Here is a 26387-nt window from a genome sequence, read left to right on the forward strand (position 1 = left end):
ATTGCTGCTATGGATAAAGGGGTGGTTGAGGGGAGAAGACAGAGAGTGGTAATCAATGGACACTGCTCATCGTGGACTAATGTTATTAGTGGAGTCCCTTAGGGTTCAGTATTGGGTCCATTATTGTTTTCTGTATTTATAAATGATATTGATGATGGTATATCAAGCTTAATGTCCAAGTTTGCAGATGATATTATGGTCGACAGGGTTGTTAATGACACTAATTACAGTACGCTGCTGCAACAGGATCTAGAAAAGTTGAGAAGATGGGCTGAGAGGTGGCAACTGATGTTTAACATAGACAAATGTAAAGTATTGCATATGGGAAGCAGTAACCCCAGAGTAGCATATCAACTGTGTGGTACACTGACAGTGGTAGAGAGTGAAAAGGACCTGGGGGTAATTGTGCAGGCAGATATGAAGTTTTCTGAGCAGTGTAGACTGTCTGCAAGAGTAGCTCATGGTGTCTTGTCATTGATATACAGGAATTTTTCTAGCAGGGATAAGGAAGTGATTATCCCCTTGTATAAGGCAATGGTCAGGCCACACCTTGAATACTGTATACAGGTCTAGAGGCCTCATATTAAGAAGGATGAAGAGCTGTTGGAACGAGAAGAGCAACAAGATTAGTGAATGGAACGAAGGGTTGCTCTTATGAAGAAAGGCTTAAGTTTTGAAAATTACAGTGTCTGGAGACTAGGCACCTGCGAGGTGATCTGATTGAGGTGTATAAAGCCTTGAATGGTTCGATCATGCTCAGTGCTGATTGGATTCTTCCTCTTTCTCAGAATAAATTCAAATTGAGGAAAAACAGTTGTAGAATAAATGTGCGGAAGTTTGCCTTTAGCCAGTGGGTGGTTGATTGTCGGAACAATCTTCCATCTGTTGTTGTAGAAGTTGATAGCTTAAATAGATTCAGGCAGAACTGAACAAACATTTGGAGCGAGTAGATGGGTGAAATGAGAAGGGGGTGTTTTTTTTTTGACTTTGCTGTATAAGCTTGCTTTCTTGCATCATGTGTCTGTGCTAATGCTATTCAGGTGAATAAAATTCCCTCTTTTTTTTATGAAAACCCCAAACATGAAAGGTATCAAAACCTATAGTACTTAGTACCGTGCATGGGTTGAAGGAGAAGTATGGGGGGAGGGGGATGCCAGAAACTTTGCTCTAGAGACTAAACATGGGTTTCACCACTTCAAGCCTTCAATAAGCAAAGTGGTGTACTCTGGATAGCATGCATTACTAGTGTTTAATTTTTTTTGTATTTTAGTACTTTATCATTTAATGTTTGCATTGTTACTAACAGAAACAAGAGGACCTGCAACAGGTAAAAGATATTTCTCTGAAAAAGAAAAAGAAAATAACCGAAAGGAAACAGGAATATTTGCAACAAACATGGAGTGACGACTTGCGGAAGGGAGTATTTCAGTTTATTCAAGATACTGGTAAGCTATCTTTCATGGTTTAGTAGTGTGAGCATACCACATATACATACATACATACACATTTTATTTCAAAATACCATCTTTATTTGAAATTAAGATAACAATGAATCAATGTCATTACTGTTCATGTGGTTTCTGGAGAATGTCTAGATTAGTGAAATGTAGTATTAATCAAGGGATCCATTCATGAACAGAATAGATATATGTACTATTCATTTATAGCAATCTATGCTAATACAGTTAAGTTTGTAAATGTGCTGGTGAAAATATATACTGATATTGCCAGTGTGCTAACACATCATTTCATTTTGCTGTCAACAAAACAATGTATTGACATGCAAATAAGTCTTTTATCTATTAGAATTTAACATGTTCACTGCCAGAATTTGCATAAAACTGAACGGCAGTTGTTGTGCCTTAATGTAAATAATATGTGTCCTTTCAATTGTGGTCAATAAATGAGTGCTCTCAAAGAACAAATGTAAAGTACATTTCTCAAAGGAAAGGTACATGAAATGAAAAAATGAGCAATATCAGCACACTTATTGAGCATGAGCTATTGTATTACATCTAGAATTTTGCTTGGCATCAGTTGCACTGTCTGTAGAGCATTAGAAAAGCTGTATACTTGGTTCACATTTTCATATGTTCTTGCTTGTGTTGAAGTTATTTTATCTTGTTTAGTATTTATCACAAGAAGCAAGAAGAAAAGTAAAATTTCTTGAAGATTATGCTTGCTGAATTTTAATTCTTTAGTTTGTGAAAAACAAAACATCATCTTTAGTTTGTGTCTACTGATAAAATTTTGTGTAAAAAGGGTTTTCCTAAAATATTTTACCCAAAAGGATTGTTAAAATGGATCCTTATCCTGAAACATCAGGAATGAAAAGGAACAGGTATGTGGTTGAAACTGATGATATTGAATCAGCTCTTTACAATATTAATAGTGGCAAATGATGCAAAAATGCAAGCTTATTTATTATTTTTATTTTTTTTATGAAAACCCCAAACACGAAAGGTATCAGAACCTATAGTACTTAGTACCGTGCATGGGTTGAAGGAGAAGTATTGGGGGGGGATGCCGGAAACTTTGCTCTAGAGAATACAGCATTAGCCAAAAAAAAAAAAAACCTTCCCATCCTCTCCAACAATAGTGTCTCTAGTTCTTTCTTGAATTTATTCAAGCTATCCCTGCCACAACGTCAGATGAAAGAAAGCTTCTGCAACTATCTTAATTTGAATTTATGCCACCTCATGTATGTAGTATGAGGAAGAGGAAAAATCCCATCAGCATTAAGCTTGCTCAAACCATTACCTTAAACACCTCAAGCAGATCACCTGGCAGGTGCCTAGTCTCCAGATGCTGCTCAGAACTGAAGCCTTTCTTCTAACAGTTCCAATTTGTTCCCCTCACCAATCTCATTTCCCTTCTCTGTACCCATTCCAGCAGCTCTGCATCCTTCCTAAAATGAGGCCTCCAGACCTGTATGCAGTGCTCAAAATGTGGCCTAACCATTGCCTTATACAATGGGATAATCACTTCCTTATCCCTGCTAGGAAAATTCCTGTATATCATTGACAAAATCTCATGAGCTCTTCTGGCAGCCTGTCTGTACACCAGTATAGACAGACTGTACTCAGAGAACTTGATATCTGACTGCACAATTATCCACAGATTTTCTTCATTTTCCACTACACTGAGTGTAATACTACACAGGTGGTACATTATGCTGGGATTTCTGCTACCCATATGCAGTACTTTGCATTTGTCAATGTTAAACAAAAATTTCCATTTTTTAGCCCACTGCCTAATTTTTCTGGATCTTATTGCAGTACGTACTACCATCATTATTGTCATTAATTACCTTGCCAAGAATAATGCCTTAGACTAGACATTAAGCCTGATATATCTTCATCAATATCATTAATAAATACAGAAAACATACTGCAATAATTAAAGACAAACACCAGCCAAGGAATAAAAAATTTTTACTATAAAAATAATGTGATACACTATCGGAAATATTACAATAAATTACGATAAAATAAATTACGATAAAACGTTAAAAATATAGTTAAAAATATACCGAAGCAATAAAATTATCTAAAATAAACTGGATTAAAAGCGATAAAACCTGAAGCTTTCGGGGACTGCTGTCTCCTTCTTCAACAGTATACTATTACTGCAATGACACATCCTTAAGTAGCAGACCCATGGCACTCATGCACATGGTCCATCAGACACATGGTCGGCATTCCCCACGTGTGCATCGGAAACGGAAGTGGCTCGGGAGCGTGTCAAACAGAACCGGTCATCCCGTCTGAGGACAACTGCCTCAAACAGGGGGTGTAAACATGTCCCCCTGTCCCTGTTAATAGTATTACTACTGGATGAACCGATTTGCAAGCTCTCGAGCCACTTGCATTCCCAAAATCCATGAGCACGGTCCATAATGACCGCGTCTTCAGGGGAGATCCGATGCTGCTTCTCCCAGAAATGCTCTGCCACAGCAGACCTCGCATAATTAGCAGTCTTAATAGCGGTCATGTGCTCCCCCTAATTATGCTAGGTCTGCTGTAGCAGAGCATTTCTGGGAGAAGCAGCATCAGATCTCCCCTGAAGACGCGGTCATTACGGACTGTGCCCATGGATTTTGGGAACGCAAGTGGCTCGAGAGCTTGCGAATCGGTTCATCCAGTCGTAATACTATTAACAGGGACAGGGGGACACATTTACACCCCCTGTTTGAGACGGTTGTCCTCAGACGGGATGACCGGTTCTGTTTGACACGCTCCTGAGCCACTTCAGTTTCCGATGCGCGTGTGGGGAATGCCGACCATGTGTCTGATGGACCACGTGCATGAGTGCCATGGGTCTGCCACTTAAGGATGTGTCATTGCAGTAATAGTATACTGTTGAAGAAGGAGACAGCAGTCTCCAAAAGCTTCAGGTTTTATTGCTTTTAATCCAGTTTATTTTAGATAATTTTATTGCTTTGGTATATTTTTAACTATATTTTTAACGTTTTATCGTAATTTATTTTATCGTAATATTTCCGATAGTGTATCACATTATTTTTATAGTAAAAATTTTTTATTCCTTGGCTGGTGTTTGTCTTTAATTATTGCAGTATGGAATTTTCCAGCCCCATAGGCCTGTTTGAAGAAATACAGAAAACAACAACGGGCCCAGAACCAAATCCTGGGAGATTCCACTAATAACATTAGATCACGAAGAGCAGTGTCCATTGATAACCACTCTCCATCTTCTTCCACTTAACCATCCATTTACACTGCTCCAGTTTGTATAGCAGTCTTTTATGTGCAACTGTATCATAAACCTTTCTGAAATCCAGGTATATGATGTCAGAATTATTTTTTTTCATCCAGGTCTTTTCTGTATCATAGTATCCAATCAAATTAGTCAGACAAGAATTCCTCTTAACAAACTCATCCAACAAATGAAGTATAACGGCACTCATGTCCAGATTGTGCTGAATTACTTCTTTAACCAATGACACCATTATTTTCCTTGGAACAGAACTTAAGCTAACATGTATTGGGATCCCCCAATACATGTTAGCATTTTTAGCATGCGTTCGTACATCTCCAGTCCACGAGGACTTCTCCTGAATTCAAGGACTCTCCCATAATTATAGTTAAGTGTTACCTTCTTTGCTGCCTCCCTTAATATGATTGGATAGATCCCACCACACCAGGTGCATTTCTTATGTTTAACTTCAACAATTTCTCTTCCACTTTCTCCTCAATTATTACAAAATCAATTAGGTCCCTGTTAAGAGTTTAAAACTTCTGGCATCCCCTCCCCTTAAGAATTCTTCATGTGTAAATGTGGATGCAAAATACTTATTCAGTTTATCAGCAACATGAGAAGGATTATCAACGATTGAAGTATCACTATCAAGTGATACTTCAAACAGGCCACACCTAGAGTACTGTATACAGGTCTGGAGGCCTCATTTCAAGAAGGATGTAGAGCTGCTGGAACGAGTACAGAGAAGGGCAACAAGATTAGTGAATGGAACAAAGGGGTGCTCTTACGAAGAAAGGCTTAAGTTTTGCAAATTACAGTGTCTGGAGACTAGGCACCAGCGAGGTGATCTGATAGAGGTGTATAAAGCCTTGAATGGTTTAAGCATGCTCAATGCTGATGGGATTCTTCCTCTAGCTCAGAAAAATCACCTGAGAGGGCATAAATTCAAATTGAGGAAAGACAGATGTAGGATAGACGTGCGGAAATTTGCCTTTAGCCAGCGGGTGGTTGGTTGGTGGAACAGACTTCCATCCCTTGTGGTGGAGGTTGATAGCCTAAATAAGTTTAAGGCTCAGCTGGACAGGTATTTTGAACGAACAGAAGGGTGAAGTGGAAGTGGGTTTTTTTTTTTTTTTTTTTTGGCTGATGCTGCATAAGCTTGCTTTCTTGCATCAGATGCCTCTACTAATGCTAATGCTAAGTGTTACCATAAACACTACAATGTGACTCATCCCATTCTAGTGTTTATGTAAGTAAATAATTCTGCTGCTGTTTTTCTTTGCATCCTTTGCCGGAGATTCCTCATAATCTGCCTCAGCTTGCCTAATCTCTTTGTGACTTGATTACAGACTATTTATATCTACCACATGCTTCTTTTTAACCTGATAATTTATGTGTATCCTATGCATATTTTTTCTCTGCCACAAATATCATTAATTCATCTGACATCCATTTAGGTCTAAGCCTTGAACAGTATTTCTTAGTTGATATGAATAGCTGAGTAGCATCTGGATTATTTCTTTGAATGCTTCCCATTTAGAATTTGCTAATGGTAACATCATCAGTTGGTCCCACTGTATTAAATTTAAAAAGTGCCTGAGACCACTGTAGTCACCTTTATGAAAGCAAAAACCCCTCCCTTTACCCCTGATGGTAGTTACATTTTTCAGTAAATTCCACATCAGTATACTGTGATCACTGCCACCGAGTGGTTCTTTTATCTTCAAGTTCTTAATGCATGAATAATCACTGCTGATAATCAGATGAAGAGTATTACTTCCTCTAGTTGTAGTTGCCTCTCCAACATGTGTCTGAGTGACCAACCCAGAAATTCCAATTATATAGAAAATTAAAATCTCCCATTATAAGACATCCTAATTTAATGGCCCACTCTATTTCTCCGTACAGTTGTTGGTGGTTCCCACCAGAGTCATTAGGCCTATAGCACACTTCTACCTTCATTTTTTGCTTTCACAATGCTTATTCCACACCAAACTGACAAAACAATGCACTGGTCACCCATGTCAACCAAATACACTGCCTTAGATTTTATGTGCTTCTTATGTGCGAATGTAGATGGATGGATGGATGGATGACAGAGAATAACAGGATGGGGTGGGGAGCAAAAGGTCTTACCCCATCCTGTTATTTTCTCTCTCCTAAAGCTTATGCACTTACATAAATACAATTGCCGGCCTTATGCCTTTTCAGATGCTACAGTGGCATATAGGGGAACCCTGGAGACCGCAATTAAAAAAAAAAAAAAAACACACCTTGACCTTACCCTTAAGCTGCACTCTGCTGTTCCTTCTGCTGCAATATAGAAGGTAACGTAATCAGTTTACATTCCTAGTTCCTTGTGCTGCAATTTGGAGGATATAATACTAGTATATGATGCAGCTCCTTTTACTGCATCATGGTGTATAAAATGCTACATTCCTAATTCATTGATTACTGAGTATTGACTGGAACCAACTTATGCATATTATACTAGTCTGCCATGAATCAGAATATAGATGTGTAACACAATATGGAATTGTCTTGCTGGGAACAGTAATATAGTAGAAGAGGCATGTGATGCAAGAAAGCAAGCTTATGTAATATCAGCCAAAAAAAAAAAAACATTTCACACATCTATTCCCTCTAAAAGTTTGTCCAGTTCTTCCTTGAATTTATTTAAGCTATCAACTTCTACAACGACAGGTGGAATTTTGTTCCAGCAATCAACTACCTGTTGGCTAAAGACAAATTTCTGCACATCCATTCTAAAACTGTCGTGAACATGTAGATGAACACGTGGTGTTTTCCCTATAGTCTGGCATGTGACTCCCCATAACTTAAGAAATAAAAAAAAAATTTTCTTTCTGTGCACATTGCACACATTCCTTGACGAAATTGCAGACATTCTCTCAGATATGCCAGAACTGATATTCTGGTGACACTAAAGTCAATTGGACCCAATTTCAGTGTAGTTCGGATGGTCTGTGACAGCCAAATCCTCTACTTGCACCTTCATGATGGTGGGACTGTTAGTTATCCTGGGTATAATCCCCCAAGCGCAAGCATGCCGTGGATGACCTCCCAGGTGTGAACCAACATAAGAAAGGGTCGGCATTCCTCCGTGTGGTGGCCACAACACACACACAGAGGAATGCTGCCCCTCTGTGTTACCGGGCAATACTGGGTGGTGGATGAATCTCATCAACTGGTGCAATACCACTGCTTTCTTATTGGAGGCTTGAAGTGGTGGAACCCATGTTTAGTCTCCAGAGCTAAGTTCCAGTCAACCTTGCCCCATCTCTTCATGCAGTATGATTGATGTGTTTGAGGTTATGATGAACACCATGGTGAGATCCAATGTTGTTTGGCATTACAAGATTGCAAAATGGGATGACCTGCGAGAGTTCTTTTCTTCTTTTTTCTAGTCGGATTACTGTTTCAAAACTTCTAATATCAACGTTTGCTCAGATCTTGTCAGTGAAATTATTCTTGTAGGAATGGAATCCTTTATTCCAAATTCCACTTTAAAAGTTCATCCTTTATCTAAACCTTGGTTTTCCAATAAATGTGCTAAGGCTGATCAAGAGAAGAATGTTGTATATCGTAATTGGCTTGTTTCCAATTCTTCAGTTTCATTTTCTGAATACACCAGAGCTCGCCACAATTGTAAAGCAGTTATTAATCAATCCAAAATAGATTTTGAACAGGCTAAGAGTAGAAAACTTGCTTTTTGCCCTAATGGTAGCCGAGCATTCGAGTCTCTTGCCAAAGCTATTGGCCACAACTTTTGCCCATCTTGCTCCCACCCTCTGTCAAAACCAGATGATTCTGTTGTCACTTAATTCAAGGATAAAGCTGATCTGCTAGCATCAAATTTTTCTTCCAACTCATGTATTAATGATCTTCGTAAAACACCTCCCATTATTCCCAGCATGCTCCATTCAATGCCTCCTGTGGTCTTTCGTCAAAAGGATGTCAGAAAGATTTTGATGAATCTTGATGCTAAGAAAGCTCCAAGTCCTGAAGGTATTTCTCCACTTGTTCTCAAGACTTGTGCCCCTAAACTTACTCCTGTTCTTTGCCACCTTTTTCACTTTCTTATTCCAAAGGTGTTTACCCTTCTGCTTGAAAATTTGCTCATTTCCAGCCATTTCCCAAAAAGGGTGACAAATCCCTCCCATCCAGTTATCATCCCATTGCAATTACTTCTACTCTTTCTAAAGTAATGGAGAAATCAATTAACCGCCAACTCTTAAACTACCTAGAAACCTTCTGTCTGATCAATGATCGCCAGAATGGATTCTGTCAGTGTCGATCCACTGATATTCTGGCCTATGATACCCATTTATGGACAAGTTCAATGGAAAATTTCAGGGAAACACAAGCAGTTGCTCTTGACATCACAAAGGCTTTCAATCGTGTTTGGCATAAAGGTCTTCTAAACAAGCTTCCATCTTATGGTTTGCCAACTGTTTTTTGCAATTAGTTATCCAGTTTTCTCTCTGACTGAGGGAGATGGTAGATGGCTCTCTTTCCTCTAATTTCTCCACTAATGCTGGTGTCCCCCAAGGTTCAGTTCTTTCTCCCACTCTTTTCCTCTTATATATTAATGACCTTCTTTGATTGACCAGATATCCTATCCATAGTTTTGCCGATGATAGCACATTGCATTCCACTTTCCATTTTGAGAAAACTCGCCCTGCTCAATCAGCTTCAACTTCTCGAATATCCGCTACCAATTCTTTAAATGCTGATATCCAGGTAATTCTCCAGTGGGGCAAAGACAACATAGTTGATTTCAATTCTTCTAAAATCGGCCTTGTCTTATATCTCACAAAAAGGATTCTTCTGCTCCTATACTTATCTTTGGTGACACTCCAATTTCTAGGCAAGATGATATATCTCCTTTGGGGATTACCCTGTCTTCTAATCTCTCTTGGCACAAGCACATTACAAATATTGCTTCCTCTGCATCTAAAAAACTTGGTTTTCTCTTTTGCTCTCGGCATTACTTTTCTATTAGCTGTTCACTCTATACAAATCATAAATCCGCCTTACCATGGAATATTGTTCCCACATCTTGAGCAGTGCTTCCAAAACCGCTCTCTAGCTTCTATATTTCATTCAGAAGATGGCAGTTAATTTAATTAATGACTGCTATCTAAGAGATTCTCTCCGTTCTCTGTCTCATAGATGTACTGTTTCTGCTGAATGCTTTTTCTACAGATACTACCATCAGCACTGTTCTTCTGAATTGACTTTATAATTTCCACTCTCTCTTTCAAAACAGTCCGGATATGTGTCGCCACCAGCCAGTGTCTATTTACTGTCCAACTTCAAACTCAGAGAACCCACGTTTCATCTTCCTTGTTTATTCATTCGAAAGGCGCCTCCGTAGCCAGGTGGGCAGGAGCAACAGTGCGTAGCACATACTTCTTGATTAGACCGGGGTTCGAGCCCGTGAGCCACCAAATATGGAGGATGCGGAAAGGTCAGGGAATGACCACCGCATATCCCCGGAGCAACATGGCCTTAGTTGCTAATGCTCCTAAAAACCAAACAACAAACAAAACATATTCATTCGAATGCGTTCTGTTTCCTGGAACAACCTTTTCATATGTATTTCCTGAAAATTGCAGTCTATAGAAGTTCAAGTAAAAATAGGTTCATTGTTTTCTACACAACTCTGTGTTCCCTTTTTATTTTATTTTATTTTTTTATTAAAATCCCAAGGATGAGAATTATTAGAACCTATAGTTCTTAGTATCATGCATGGACTGTAGATTGAGGAGATGGAAGAAGGTACTTGTTGACATTAGATTTGAATTACTGTAGATTGTAATTTTCAGGATATACGTATGAAGGGAGGGTGCTCCAGAAAATTGAAGTTGAAAGAGTAAACGAGGAAGGAGAAAAGTTGGTTCTGTGAGTTTGAAGTTGGACAGTAAAAGAATGCTGATTGGTTGTGGCATGTGTACAAACTGGTTTGGAAGAGAGAGCAGGGATTATAGAAGCCAGTTCAGAAGAACAGTGCCCATGAAAGTATCTGTAGAAAAGGCATGCAACAGAGACAGAACATCTTTGAGCCAGAGTAGAGAGACTTTGTTTGATATGGGTCATTAATTAATCTAACTGACCTCTTTTGATTGGCATCTTGAAGCCCGAAAGAGGTTTTGGGAACAATATTTTATCGTAGAGTGAATTTGCAATTTGTACAGGGTGAAGAGCTGTTTTGAAGAAAAATAATGCCAAGAGCAAAAGAGAAAACCCAATGTTTTAGATGCAGAGGAAGCAATATTTGCGATGTGCTTATGCCAAGAGAGATTAGAAATAAAGGTAATCCCTAATAGAGATATGTGATCTTGTCTAAGAATCTGAGTGCCATCGAAGATAAGCATAAGAGCAGAAGAATCCTTGTTTTCCAAATTGTGACAGGACTGAGTTTTAGAATGATTGAAATCAATAAGTTACCTCTGCCACACTGCAGAAGTACCTTGAGATCAGCATTTTAGGAATTGGTAGTGGATATTTGAGAAGTTGAAGCAGATTGAGCAAGGCGAGGTTTCTCAAACTGGAAAGTGGAATGGAATGTGCTATCATGAGCAAAACTATGGATAGGATTTCCAGTCAATTGAAGAAGGTTATTAATATATAAGAGGAAAAGAGGGGGGGGGAAGAACTGGACCTTGGGGGACACTAGCATTAGTGGAAAAGTTAGAAGACAAAGAGCCATCACTCTCAGTGAGCGGTCAGTGAGAAAACTGGATAACCAATTACAAAAAACAGTTGACAAACCATACGATGGAAAAATTTTTAGAAGCCCTTTATGCCAAACATGATAAAAAGCCATTGAATTTGTCCATATATGGTAACATAAGCCAGCATATCACCTGTGGATCAACACTGATAGAATCCATAATGGTGATCATTGATCAGATGGAAGGTTTCTAGCTCGTTTAAGAGTTGATGGTTAATAGATTTCTCCATTACTTTAGAAAGAGTAGAAGTAAGTATAATGGGGCGATAATTGAATGGGGCAGATTGTTACCGTTTTTAGGAACTGGCTGGATTTGAGAAAATTTTCAAGCAGAAGGGAAAACACCTCTGGAATATGAAAGTAAAAAAAAAATGGTGAGAACAGGACTATGCTCACTAGCACAAGTTTTGAGAATAAGTGGAGAAACACCATCAGGATGAGGCACTTTCTTGCCAACAAAACTGTTCAGAATTCTTTTAAATTCTTTTGATGGAAGACCACAGGAGTTATTGAATGGCATGTATTGGAAATGGTAGTAGATGGTTTCTAAGATCATGGTAGTAGATGGTTTTCCAACCAAATACCAAATTTTAAAAATAATAATAAATAAATAAAAAACTATTGTAACCAGAATTTAATCATGTTATGTTAGAATATTGGATGGGGGGAGACGGGAAGAATGGTTGACTTATTTACAAAAATCAGTTTTGTAATCATTTACATAGTAAAAACATACTGATATCAAAACCTTTAAAAAAAAAAAAGTGAAAATTATGACCACTATGTATAGAAAATGCATTACTCAGGTAAATTTACTATGGTGAATGTTGCACTATAATTGTCCTAGTAGCAACTTTATTTTTCCATTCTTTTGGCAGTCATGTACTTTATTACCAGCAGTTGTTTAAAATGTTAAATTTCAAATATTTGGAAAGCATTGATTTCCAGTGTTGCTGGATTTATGAGGTTCTATATATATATATATATCAGAATACATAAAACCTCATAAATGTAGCAATGCTGGAAAGAATCCAGCAATATCCCCATTAAAATACCTCATAAAAACTAGTCTAACTGCCTTTGTGGTTAATTAATGACTTGTCAGTGTATATGTACTTACAGTCATTTATCTGACTATATAGTTTGAAAATTATACCATATAAAATGATAATGCTAGTAATGTTCTCATTAAAAATTTCTGCCAAGAAATTGCTTGACATTACTGAGCCATTAAAATTGTTAAACTTAATGAAAAGTTAAAATCCAAAATAACAAAAATTCTGTTGTATTTTGTAATCAGTTAAATAAATAAATGTATAACCAAAGAAACCCCTAACTTTTCCATGAAATTAACTATCTAAACATCTGCAGCAGCATTAAGTATTGTTGGAAAATAACAGGCTACATTTCTCATATATTGCTTCTTTCTTCTCTTTTTTTATTTTTATTGGATAAAGTTAACCATTTTATACTCTCCACAGTCATCAGAAAGTATCATATTAATTTCAGTTTTGTGAAAGGAAAATCAAGATAATGCAGAAGTAAGTACACATGTGACAGTCAATCTTGGTTAACGATGGTTAACTTGATAAATGACTAGTTGTAAACTCCTATAATCTATGTAGTCACGCCAGAGTATAAACAGAACTGTTTTTCTGCAAGAATTAGATATCTATCTTATTACATCTACCTTTGTAAGAAATCATTTTTTAAATGAGTTCAGTCACAGTACGATATATGCCAGTATCATCGTGATCCTTTCAGAGATCACATTAATATTGACATATAACTTATTTGTAATAAGTTGTATAAGTGTGTGCATGATTGTGAGAGCAGTGATAATGCTAGATATTATTTTCAATCTTAAGATACTAATTAGAACCTATTCTTTATTTCCAGAGAATAATTAATTTTCTAAGTAATTTTGCTTTCTTCTCTTAGAGGATAGTGGAATCCAACCAAACCCATATGAAATTGTATTCTGCAAGAGCAGAATAGAGCACAGTGGGACTATGACGTGGCGGTATCCTCAGCCTAGGGCTTTAACTAGGGTTGATGTATATCCTGTACCGCTTCATACATCAAATGTTACATTTTGTACTGGCATTGATGACAAACCTCAGGTAAAGAAAAAGTAGATTTATTCATTTTGCTTAAAATAATATTTATGATAACTAATTTTTTTTTTTTTTTGCTGAAGTCATTCTGTTAATTATGGTGGTGGTAGTAGTAGCAGTAGTGGATATTTAGCACATAAATTGTATACAAGGGTCTTGATTTTTTTTTTTTTTAAATACAGTCAGTCCTTGTATAACACGTATTTACACTACACGAATTCGATCATACACGATTTATAAATAGGGAAATGATATCTTATATAACATGAACCAAATTCGCTTATGCACGATTCGCCTTGGTGTTTACAAGAAATGGCAGTCGAACGCAGAATCACCCCAACCGAACGCAACACGATAGGAATGAAGAGAATATTCTGAAAATGTATTTGTTTTTTATATCAGTGAAGGGGAAACACATTTCACCAAAATGTAAAAACCAACACAATTCTAGCTATCAGTATAATCGCAAATGCAATTAGATCGAGTTTACTACCATTAGCATTAGTAGAGGCATTTGATGCAAGAAAGCAAGCTTATGCAGCAACAGCCAAAAAAATAAAATAAAATAAAATAAAATAAACAAATAAATAAAAAAATAACCACTTCCACTTCACCCCTCTGTTCGTTCGAAATACCTGTCCAGCTGAGACTTAAACTTATTTAGGCTATCAACTTCCACGACAAGGGATGGAAGTCTATTCCACCAACCAACCACCCGCTGGCTAAAGGCAAATTTCCTCACGTCTATCCTACATCTGTCTTTTCTCAATTTGAATTTATGCCCTCTCAGGTGATTATTCTGAGCAAGAGGAAGATTCCCATCAGCATTGAGCATGCTCAAACCATTCAAGGCTTTATACACCTCTATCAGATCTCCTCGCTGGTGCCTAGTCCCCAGACACTGTAATTTGCAAAACTTAAGCCTTTCTTCGTAAGAGCACCCCTTTGTTCCATTCACTAATCTTGTTGCCCTTCTCTGTACTCGTTCCAACATCTCTACATCCTTCTTGAAATGAGGCCTCCAGACCTGTATACATTACTCTAGGTGTGGCCTGACCATTGCCTTATACAAGGGAATAATCACCTTATCCCTGCTAGAAAAATTCCTATATATCATCAACAATACACCATGAGCTACTCTTGCAGCCCGTCTGCACTGCTCAGAAAACTTCATATCTGCCTGCACAACCACCCCCAGGTCCCTTTCATTCTCTACCACTGTCAGTGTAGTACCATAGAGTTGATACGTTGCTCTGGGGTTGCTGTTTCCCATATGTAGTACTTTACATTTGTCAATGTTAAACTTCATTTGCCACCTCTCAGCCCATCTGCTCAACCTTTCCAGATCCTGTTGCAGAAGCATAGTGTCAGTAGTGTCCTTGACAACCCTGCCAACCTTCGTATCGTCTGCAAACTTGGACATTAAGCTAGATATACCATCATCAATGTCATTTATAAATACAGAAAGCAATAATGGACCCAATACTGAACCCTGAGGGATTCCACTAATAACATTAGTCCACGATGAGCAGTGTCCATTGATTACCACTCTCTGTCTTCTCCCCCCAACCACCCCTTTATCCATAGCAGCAATTTGCCTCCAATGCCACACTGCTCCAATTTGTGCAGCAGTCTTCCATGTGCAACAGTATCAAAAGCCTTTCAAGATCCAAGTATATAATATCAAAGTTATTCCCTACATCCAGTTCTTTTGTGACTGCATCATAGTATCCAATCAAATTGGTCAGGCAAGACTTCCCCTTAACAAAACCATGCTGTGTCCGAACTATAACTGAAGTCTTGTCTAGATAATCCTGCAGTGCTTCTTTAACCAGTGCCTCCATTAATTTTCCGGGAACAGAAATTAAACTAACAGGTCTATAATTACTTGTGTCGCCCTTTGATCCTCCTTTGTGAATTGGGGTCACATTTGCACATCTCCAGTCCATGGGTACTTCCCCTGAGTCCAAGGAAGCTCTCATAATTATGGCTAAGGGTTTGCTTACTTCCTTTGCTGCCTCCTTCAATATAACTGGATAGATCCCATCCACCCCCAGGTGCCTTTCTTGTATTTATCTTCAACGATTTCTCCTCCACTTTACTCTCAGTTATTACAAGATTCTCTAGCTTACTGCCAGAGTTGAATACACCTGTGGCATTCCCCTCACTGAATAACTCCTCATGTGTGAATGTCGATGCAAAATATTCATTTAGTTTGTTAGCTACCTGAGCAGGATCATCAACAGTTGAAACATCGATATCAAGTGGACCAATCTGATAAATCCCCTTCCTTCCTTTTAGAGTTTACATAAGTAAAGAACTCCTTGCTGTTTTTCTTTGCATCCCTTGCCAAAGATTTCTCGTAATCTGCCTTCGCCTGCCTAACCTCCTTTATAACTTGGTTACAGATCAACTTATGTCTATCAGAGTTGGTAATGCACCAATAAAATCCAAACCAAACCAAACAAAACAAAACAAACTATCTATCATAGGCTTCTGTGTCACGTGTTAATTTATATGTATCCCATGCATTTTTCTTCTCTGCCATATGTCTCATTAGTTCATCTGACATCCATTTAGGCCTAAACCTTGAAAAATATTTCTTAGTTGGTGTGTAAAGCCTAGTAGCTTCCAAGATAAGTTCTTTGAATGCTTCCCATTTTGAATTTGCTGTTGGTAACATCATCAGTTGATCCCACTGTATAGAATTTAAATACTGTCTCAGACCATCGTAGTCGCCTTTACGAAAGCAGTAACCCTTCCCTTTACCCCTGATGGTAGTTACCTCTTTGAGTAAATCCCACTTCGGCACACTGTGATCACTGCCACCTAGTGGTTCCTCTATCTGCAAATTCTTAATGCATGAAGAATCACTACTGATAATCAAATCAAGAGTATTACTCCCTCTAGTTGCCTCCCGATCATGCTGATGTAGAAAACAATCATCCAATAAATCCACAAAAGCCTTGCTAGTGTGTGAGTAACGAACCCACAAATTCCAGTCAATATCTTGGAAATTAAAATCCCCCATTATAAGACTCTCTGATTTACTGGCCCACTCTATTTCTCTGTACAGTTTCTTATTATACTCATCAGAGTCATTAGGCCTATAGCACAAGCCTACTCTCAATTTTGATTTCCCAATGCTTATGTCACACCAAACTGACTCGACACTGCACTGTCCAGCGATTTCGACTGGCTTCACTTCCTTGGATTTTATGTGTTTCTTAACTAATAGCATAACCCCTCCTCCCTTTCTATCCTATCTATCCTTTCTGTAGACGTTGTACTCCCCAAATTCCAGTTCTGCATTCCTTATATCTGTGTGACACCACGTCTCTGATATCCCAACAATATCCGCCTTTGATGCTTTGAGCAGTACCTCAAATTCATCGAATTTATTTACCAAACTCCTAGCATTGGTGTACACGCAAGTATACATGCACCTGTTCTTTTTCTTAGCTACCCTAACACAACCCATGTGTTTACTTGAACCATAATGACTTCCAGCAGTCTGTGAAATCCTCTGCATCTTGTTTTCCAGGCTTCTGCTCATTCCAATAGAAGCAGTGCAAGAATCACTTTCACCTCTGCCAGTGGCTACTGTTAATCTATTAGTCCTTGTATACCCCCAAGCTAGCAGTTTTCTGACCTACCTAACACTGCCACGACAGCATCAGCAATTATTCTTGCAGCCTTTCTATTTAAGTGTATCCCATCCCTGTAGAAGCAGTCCCTTCTGTTAACAAGTACAGACCAGGCTGAAAAAAATTCTGCCCCTTGAGCCTTGCACAATATTTCCAGGGCCGAATTGATTGACAAGGCTCTCATCATGTACTCCCTCCTGTCGTGTCTGGGTAGAATTGCAGACACTTTCAAATTCAACCCTAATTCACGGCTCTTTTTCAACAGTGACCTGTACTTGTGAAATAATTCTTCTGGTCGTCTACTCTTAATATCATTAGTGCCAACGTGTACAACTATATCACCTTTAGTCCCCTTAAAAGATGATATCCGCTCTACAACGTCATCAACCTTTGCCCCTGGCAGACATACACTGGTCCTGTTCCACCTATCCTTTTTACAAAGCATGTTCCCGTTTCACCAACAACTACCAGTTCCTGTTGGACCAGCACTTTCTAGGGGTTGTCGCTGTGTTGCGTGACCAAGTGCAAGCTCTGGCGTTGATGTGGGCAGCTGAGAGCTTGATGGGCCCTCACTTTAGATCCTTCGAGGGCATCCACCATGTCCTTCAAGCTCTCATATAGGCCCATAACAATGCGGAGTTGTCGCCTGATTTCGTTACACTCCTTGCATCGTGCACACACACAAAGACATCCCCCATGGCAATATCATGTCCCGTACCCGATTGCTCCACAAACATCATGCAATCAGTGCATTTTAAAAGACTATGATTCAGAGGGCAACTGCCCCCCTCAGTTCTGCTCTGAGCCACAGCACTCCCATTAGCTTGAGCCTTTTGCTTTGCTGCTCTGGTCTGAGTCATGATTTTGATTTAATTTCAATCAAATTTCAATATCAGTACAAAATTATAACCCTAAACTTGTATCCCAACACAGTTATAACGCTATATATTTTTTCAGTATCAAATATTATCTACGAGTTCCATTTATATATCTTTCGTATCAAGTTATGTATTAATTAATTATGTTACGTTTGTAATCTAATTCGTTATATGTATTTAGTTAAAAGTACAATTTAATTGACAAGGAAGTTAAACAAAATTAATAGATTTTGCTGATTAATTGACAATATTATATTATATTATATTATATTATATACTATACTATACTATACTAGACTATACTAACGCTAGTTTGGGATATAATGTTGTATCGTATAACAATGGCGCAAATTACGAACGGTAAATCTATGGACACTTAAGTATTAATTAACTTCCAAGTTAGTCCTTCTTTATTCTCTCAAAAGCCTTCTGTGTTCTTTTTTCTTTAATTTTAAATTTTTGGTTAAGGGGGAATATGCCTCCCTTATTTAAGATTTAAGATCCCCCCGCCAATCCAATATTTAAGATTCAGGGACATATGTCCCCAGATCTTAAAATTGCAATGTTGTTGTAAGTTGTAACTTGTTTGCAACATGTTTGGTGACTCATCTAGACATAGTAATTCGTGAAGCACTCAGTCCAAATAAGCATGCATTGAATAGAAAGTGTTTTTTGTTTCATTACATCTTAAAATGAGATGAGTGATTTTACTGAGCACCAAATTTGCATTAAATTTTGTGTCAAATTAGGGAATGGTACAACAGAAACCTACAAAATGTTAAGTGCAGCTTTCAGAGAAGGTGCTATTTGTTTTTGGAGGACTTTTCAATAATTTACAAATTTTAAAGAGGGAAGCTTGCCCATCCTTTCTCTGGCTGCCCTTCAACAATAAAAGCTAATTCAGTCATTTGTGTTCATGATTTGATCGATAATTATCTATCTGTGAAGTTTGCTAGTCAAACTGATATTTCTTATGGGATGTGTCAATTAATTTGAATGCAAGATTTAGCAATATGACATGTTTCTGCTTGCAACCTGACTCAGGTGATCAGTGAGAGCAGTGAGTTCTCGTATATCAGAAACTTCATCAGCGTGCTGGCGATCCATTGGTGACATTGGATCATTGGTGACATTGTGAGTACATGGCTATCACCCAGGCCTAATCTTCTAAATGGAAAACTCCATCTTTTCCAAAGCCCAAGAAAAGCAAACCAACTTCAATCAAATGTGAAGGTCATGTTTATCATATTTTTGATGCTCAGAGCTTTGCTAATTATGAATACTGCATAATGAGCAATGCCCTTTCATGTTCAAACAGAGAACCAGGAATACTACAAAACTGTTCTACATCAGTTCTATGATGCTGTTCGAAAAAAACTGCCAGAAAAGTGATCTTCAGGAAATTGGTGCTTGCATGATAGCAACACCCCTGCATAATCCACTTTTCACTCAAGAATTTCTCACAAAGCACTCACACTTTGGTCTACTCTGCCATACTCACCAGATTTAGCTCCATGTTTTTTGTGGGTTTTTTTTTTTTTGTTTCCCAAGCTTCACCCCACCCCTGCCAAAGGTCATGAATTGCATTGACTGAGGAAATTATTCAGAATGTAACAAAGGAACTATTAGCAACTTCAAAAAAGAATATTTCAAGAATGCTCTCATGAAGCTGAATCATTGGAATCGATGTATATAGGTCAAGGAGGTTACTTTGAAAGAGATTCATCAATATATCCAGTAAGCTTCGTCGTTTCCTAAATATTAGTTCAGTCCCTGAACTTTTTGATCATACATTATATATGTTTCAGCCATGGTACCCTTCAGTGGCTTGATTCAATTCATCATCACAGAATTTGTATCACTGTAGTCGACTTTTTGCAGTCCAAAGTTTGTAAATTGACTCAAATGTGCCTTTTTGTTATCTCCAGTGCAAAGTTTATAAATTTACACAAATGAACCATCTCTATCACTGTACAGTACAAGTGACATTATAATTTGTTGGAAAAAAAGACATACTAGGGAATAACTAATTCTAAGAAATAGATTAAAAAACACTGTACTCCATGTAAATTCTAGACAAAATGATTGAGTTTTTTAAAACAAATTAAAGTAAAAAAACTAAATAAAAAAAAAAAAAAAAACATTCTGGTAACCCAACCATTTTTATCACACCTCTGATAATGCTTTGAAATTACAATCAGACAAGATCACCCTTTATCAATCCTTGCCATGATTGCTGTATAATTGCATTCCTATCAAAATAATCCTGCATTACTTCTATAAAAACTAACTCCATTATTTTTACTGGCACACAAGTCTGTAGTTATTCTCTTTGCCCTTTTATTCCCCTTTGTGAATAGGAGAGCCACTTTTAGATTTCAAGTCTGTAGATACATCCCCAAATCCAAGGACTTGCTCATAGTTTTGACTAAAAGTTTGTTTTCCTCTTGTGCCACTGCTTTTAATAGTGTTAGATTCCTTAAGCCTCAGGCACCTATTTACTTCGAGCTTCCTTTCAGTTATCATAGTCTCATTTATACAATGATTCTAGATCACCTGGCTTTATTGGTAAAAAAATATTACCTGTTTCCATGGCAGATAGAGTTCCCCAGTTGAACCAGAGCTGTTTTCACTTGACTGTTCTGTTCTGAGACTAGAATCGGGTGTAGATCTCCTGGCAGATCACTAGGTAAAACTAATATGGTTCAGTCTTTTCCTTATAATTTTCACACAAGCAAGGGAATATTTCTCTTAACCAAAGACTTCTTATCTGGCTTAGCATGGTCATAGCTACCAAACAATTTTGCAATCAAGTAACTTTGCCAGTAAATTTGTGCTCTTTCCTGAAAAATTCAAATCACTTCCCTGTTTCGAGTGTTACATTATATTAATACCCAATTAGTAATTTTTAGTAAAGAAACTACTTTACTAGATTAGGAAGTAAAGTAGCTTCCTGTGACCATTTTCTTTTTCTGTTTATTCTTAATACTAACTCTCTACCGCTCAGTCACTGTTCCTGCTTCCATGTGGTGGGTCAGTAAACAAGGAGAGAAAAGTTCTCCGTTCCAGGGTAAAGTGAAGCAAACAGAATGCAAGGCTGAGAAATTCACCGGGTTCACGGATCAAACAGTAAAGGGCCATAATGCCTCCTTGATGGCACTGGCAAAAGCCCTTCCTCCTGCTCCTGTCAAAGTGTATTCCATTCTTACTAAATAAATAATTTCTATCAATTAGAAATGATTTATTTATTATTTCTATCAATTAAAAATGATTTATTTATTATTTCTATCAATTAAAAATGATTTATTTATGGGGCATTCTGAAAAAATTCTCTTATAATTCAGTCTTTTTGTTAATTACTTTGCAGTGTTTTAGTGAAATAAAAAACATTTTTCATTTTCTGCAAATTCAGGTATTCTGTCACCTGCAATACTGGAATTCCCTGCGCCAGTCTTTTGTTAGCTACCATGATTTCCAACTTTCCGAAACTTGCCAGTGCTCTCTGGATGTACCTTTATCAGAAGTAAATACTGATCAGATGGCCCCAGTGTCAGAACTCTGGAGAGTTGTACTCGATTGTATAAATGATGAGTGAGTGGCTTAAATTATATAACTTTAGTAATATTTGCAGTTTGTAATTTAAAAACATAACTTGTTCTGTGAAATGTTTTTAGATTGTTTCATTATTATCTCTTCTCTATCCGTTAACCTTTTAGGTTGTTCAAATGGTGGTTAATGTTAATGGTTTCAGATTTGTGACCTAATAAGCAGTTCAGAAATTTTTGTTTTCCTTTAACCTGCCAGGAGCAGAACCACTAGTTGTAACAATAATAGTATCAATATTTGAAAAAGTATGAAGATATTTTGTGGTCTTGTCAACTGAAGATTAACGATTCAAACTAACAGTTTTATACCATGTCGGAATTTTGTCAAAACCTGTAACAGGCTGATTCTTGTGAACTGCTACTAGCATACAATAATTGAACAGCTTGAACAAAGAAAAAAGCTAAAGAGAGAATTGAAAGATTTAAAAGAAAAAAAGAATAAAACAGACTGAAAGTGAAGTAGGAAACTGATACTCATAAGAGGAACCACATAATGTTGACTATTCTGAAAGTCCTCTTATCATATTCATAAAGTAGCCAATCACCTCGTCCTGCTTGTATAGACTCTAATCAAGTCCAAGCATGATGAGGGAGCACCAGTATATAACTCAGCAATACTTGATATTCTTTGCTGGTTTGTGAAGCTTTGTGAGGTTTTCATGCTTCCCCAATTCGTATCCTATATTTTGCAGCATGAATTTCCACTCTTGATTAATAGACAACTATGTGGCAATATACATCAAAAATATGCCTGACACACTGGCCAGTTTTATTCACATCATGCTGGGAAATGCTGTATCAAAACTGTTATCCAGTCAGTCACCCTGAAATTTAAAAAAAAAAAAAAAAAAAAAAATCAGTCGATCTAATATAGTTAGGGAAGGACATTTTGTGATGTGGTTGTTTTCCATTAAGATTGTTACTATATTTAATACCACTCATGCCACGTGAAATTAATAATATATTTTATTATTTGCCTAAACTACTATACATAAAGGTACCATTTCAGGTATCTTACCGATACCCATCATAGACCATGCTGTTGGGGGAACAGAAAATATAAAAGGTTTCAAATTAATATATTCCAAACAAATTCACAAATGAATATATTTGAATTCACAAATTTGGAATATTTGAGTGTATCTTTTTCCTAAATATGATTGGAGCCTCAGCAATCAATAGGAAACAGTGATAAGATAATAGAAGAAGAAATGAAAAACCATGAAAAGAAAATAGGCCAGATATCCGGAAGAGTGGCCCACTTACAACCTCCTCCAGACCACCAGAACCAGCCTGCACACCAACCCTAATGTGTAGAGTATGAGAGCAAAGGTCACTCCCCAATACACAACAACCTTAGATCCATGTTAGAAAACTTGGCACAATTCTATTGGCTAATGGACTTAATCCCTCTCCTATTAATTAACTGCTGGCAGCACCTGTTGCCTGTATGCACATCAGGTTTCTGAGAGCATCGGCAAGAGGAGTCTGTCAGCAGGTAAGAATTTAATTTATTTGTATTTATGTAAGATTTACCCAATTTAATAATTTTAATGGTAATTCAAACTTAATACTTTAGAACCGTGTATTTGCAATTTGTAATTGTAATTATAATATTGGTAATTGTAATATATTCAAATTTGTAAGTCTTTCTATTTTCTGTTTCCTGAACAACATGGTCTAGTGACAGGTATTGATAAGATACCTGCAACGTTGTCTTAATGTATAATAGTTTAGGCAAATGCCTAATAAACTATATTATTAATTTCACTTGGTATAAGAGTGGTATTAAATATAGTAATAATCTTAATAGTTGATCTAATTTTAACATTTCACAATTTCGCAACTACGTCAAACCTTCCTCTTTTACCTTGCAGCTTGACTCATTGCATTGTGACCAAACTGCAATCTTAAACTGAATTAAAGTGGAACAAAAATACACTTTCCAAAGAGAATATCTTCCATCTTTAGCCAGCGGGTAGTTGATTGCTGGAACAAACTTCCATCTGTCATTGTGGAAGGTGATAGCTTAAATAAATTCAAGGAAGAAGTGGACAAACTTTTGGAGCGAATGAATGGGTATTTCGAAATGGGAAAGTTTTTTTTTTTTTTTTTTGGCTGATGCTGTATAAGCTTGTTTTATTGCTTCACATGCCTCTACTAATGTTAATTCTAATCTGCATATTATTATTATTGAACAGTACTCCAATTTCATTTCAGTATATACAGATGGGTTGAAGGGCATAGCTTGAGTGGAAGTAGTATTTGCTTCCCTGATATAGTAAAATTCCATTACGCAAACTTTTCTAAGGTGCACAAGTCACTTTGTTTTATTGGAAATTAATTCTAATGAATATTGCTGGAAATCATTCTAAAGGAAATGGGAACCATAACACCACAAAAGTGTACTCTGATTTTGATCAAAGTTGGTGATAATATTAAGAGTAGTTGATTAGATATAAATGATTAAATTTTCAGGAAATTAGATTCAGTATTAAAAGAGATACATTTCTGAAAAAAAATAAAAAATAAAAAATTCTGTGTAGAGTTGAAATTACTGTATTTCTACATAAAAAATTATAATTTTTTTTAGTTTTTTGATTGAAATTTATTTTATTCCTATTATAATGCCAAAAAATTTATTGTATTCCTAGAATAATGCCAACAAATCATATTGCTCTGTATGACAAACTGACAGATTTTGAAAGATTGCTGAATGAGTGGAATGACACATCATTTATTTTGGATACAACTTGAAGAGGAAGGCACACATGTTAAGAGATCAGGCACAGGCTCTTCCAGAAGCACTGATGAATGGCAGAACTAGTGTATCTCTTTGGCAAACAGATCAGATGCTTCCGCACAGATTTGGAGTGTTGTGCCCACCATAACCCCCCACACAGTTTGAAATTGTTTACTAGAGGTGAGGGCTGAAATCTAAAGTCTCACTGAGCTGTTCCCTCTCACTCCTTCTCTTTGTGAACACCTGCAGTGGTGTTGTTTTGTGCATGGATCAGTTGGTGTTTGGTAGTGTTTCATGATGAGAACCATGGAATGAGTGATGGATGAAGGAAGGGTCAGAAAATGGCTATAAGAGACAAAAAGAGCAGACTCCCAGTGTAATGGTTACGAGAGCCATCAGTAATGATATGAAAGCAACTGTCGTGTTTGTGGAGAGCAGCACAACTGCCCATTATTACATTGAATATGTCATAAAACCAGTGGTCATCTGTTTTTGGTGAATGTGGATAATAATGGTGTTCCAACAGGATAATGTCCATCCACATACTGCCATCATAACCCAGATTGACTCTTCAAGATGCAGATGTCCTCCCATGACCTGACAGATCCCCAGGTCTGTCTTGAACATGGCTGGAGCATGATTAGGACATACCTGCCTCAAATTTTATACCCGCATTTTCCATCCCTTAGTCGAGAGCTTAGCTGGAACAGGCCTAGAAGAACATACCACAGGATGAGATCCACCACCTCATCAACTGAATGCATGCCAGGTCAGTGCTTGTATTCAAACATGTGAGGGCACATCTGATGTTAATTTTCAACAATATTGTAATTATTTGAAAATTTTGTCATTTATTCCTGTAATTCCTCTTAACATTATCACTAACTTTTGTCAATATAAGATCATTATTTTGTAGTGTCTCAGTTTCTGTTTCTTTTATTGTTTTTTGAAATAATCATTATCTGTTCAAATAAATTCTGTTCAGCTTTAATATATTTAATATAATTTCCACTCTATTTTACTTAAATGTCAACTTCATCAATCTAAATATCAATAGTAAATAAATAAAATGACAAATTATGTACTCATATATTACAAAAGTAAAAATATTTTATTTGGAGAGTAATGGTTTGAAAAGCATCTTTTATTTATAAAAAATATCACACTTTCAGAGATACAAAACAGTAAATATTCAATCAGCTTATTGTTATTTTTCATATTAATATGTTAGTTTTTATTTTTAATGTTTAACTTTTTTTTCCTTCCGTTAATGTGAAAATGAACAAGTAAATACATGGGATGAAACTAAGAGTAAGTACAGGTGAATGTATACTTGCATGTACGCCAATGCTAGGAATATAGTAAATAAATTTTAAATTTGATGAATTTGAGGTGCTGGTCAAAACGTCAAAGGCAGATATTGTTCGGATATCAGAGATGTGTCATACAGATATAAGGAACGGAGAATTGGAATTTGGGGAGTATAATGTGTACAGAAAGGATAGGCAGGATAGGAAGGGAGGATGGATTATGCTGTTAGTGAAGAAACAAAATCTAAGGGAAGGCATTCAGTTGACATGGGTAGACAGTGCAATGTTGAATCAGTTTGGTATGACATAAGCACTGGGAAAGCAAAATTGAGAGTAGGAGTGGGTTATAGGCCTAATGACTCTGATAAGTACAATGAACAGCTGTACAGAGAAATAGAGTGGTCCAGTAAATCAGAGTGTCTTATAATGGAGGATTTTAACTTCCCAGATATAGACTGGAACTTGTGGGTTGGTCATTTGCACACTAGCAAGGTTTTTCTGGATTTATTGGATGATTGTTTTCTACAGCAGCATGTTAATGAGGCAATAAGAGGGAGTAACACCCTTGATCTGATTATCAGCAGTGATTATTCATGCATTAAGAATTTACA

The 26387-nt window shown here is 37.0% G+C and overlaps 1 protein-coding gene across 2 annotated transcripts in view; it reads left to right on the top strand.

Moving 5' to 3' along the window:
• Vps13B (vacuolar protein sorting 13B) overlaps nucleotides 1–26387 on the top strand; it is a 965007-nt gene that overhangs the window by 468714 nt on the left and 469906 nt on the right. For both annotated transcript variants that reach the window (XM_090386413.1, XM_090386414.1), the window contains exons 25-27: nucleotides 1307–1445; nucleotides 13418–13599; nucleotides 21531–21709. In XM_090386413.1, coding sequence (XP_090242539.1) covers nucleotides 1307–1445; nucleotides 13418–13599; nucleotides 21531–21709 — 500 coding nt within the window. The remainder of the gene's footprint in view (nucleotides 1–1306; nucleotides 1446–13417; nucleotides 13600–21530; nucleotides 21710–26387) is intronic.

This window comes from Mastigoproctus giganteus, chromosome 12 (assembly GCF_048544385.1).
Source record: "Mastigoproctus giganteus isolate SK-2022 chromosome 12, ASM4854438v1, whole genome shotgun sequence".
Taxonomy (NCBI): Eukaryota; Metazoa; Arthropoda; class Arachnida; order Uropygi; family Thelyphonidae; genus Mastigoproctus; species Mastigoproctus giganteus.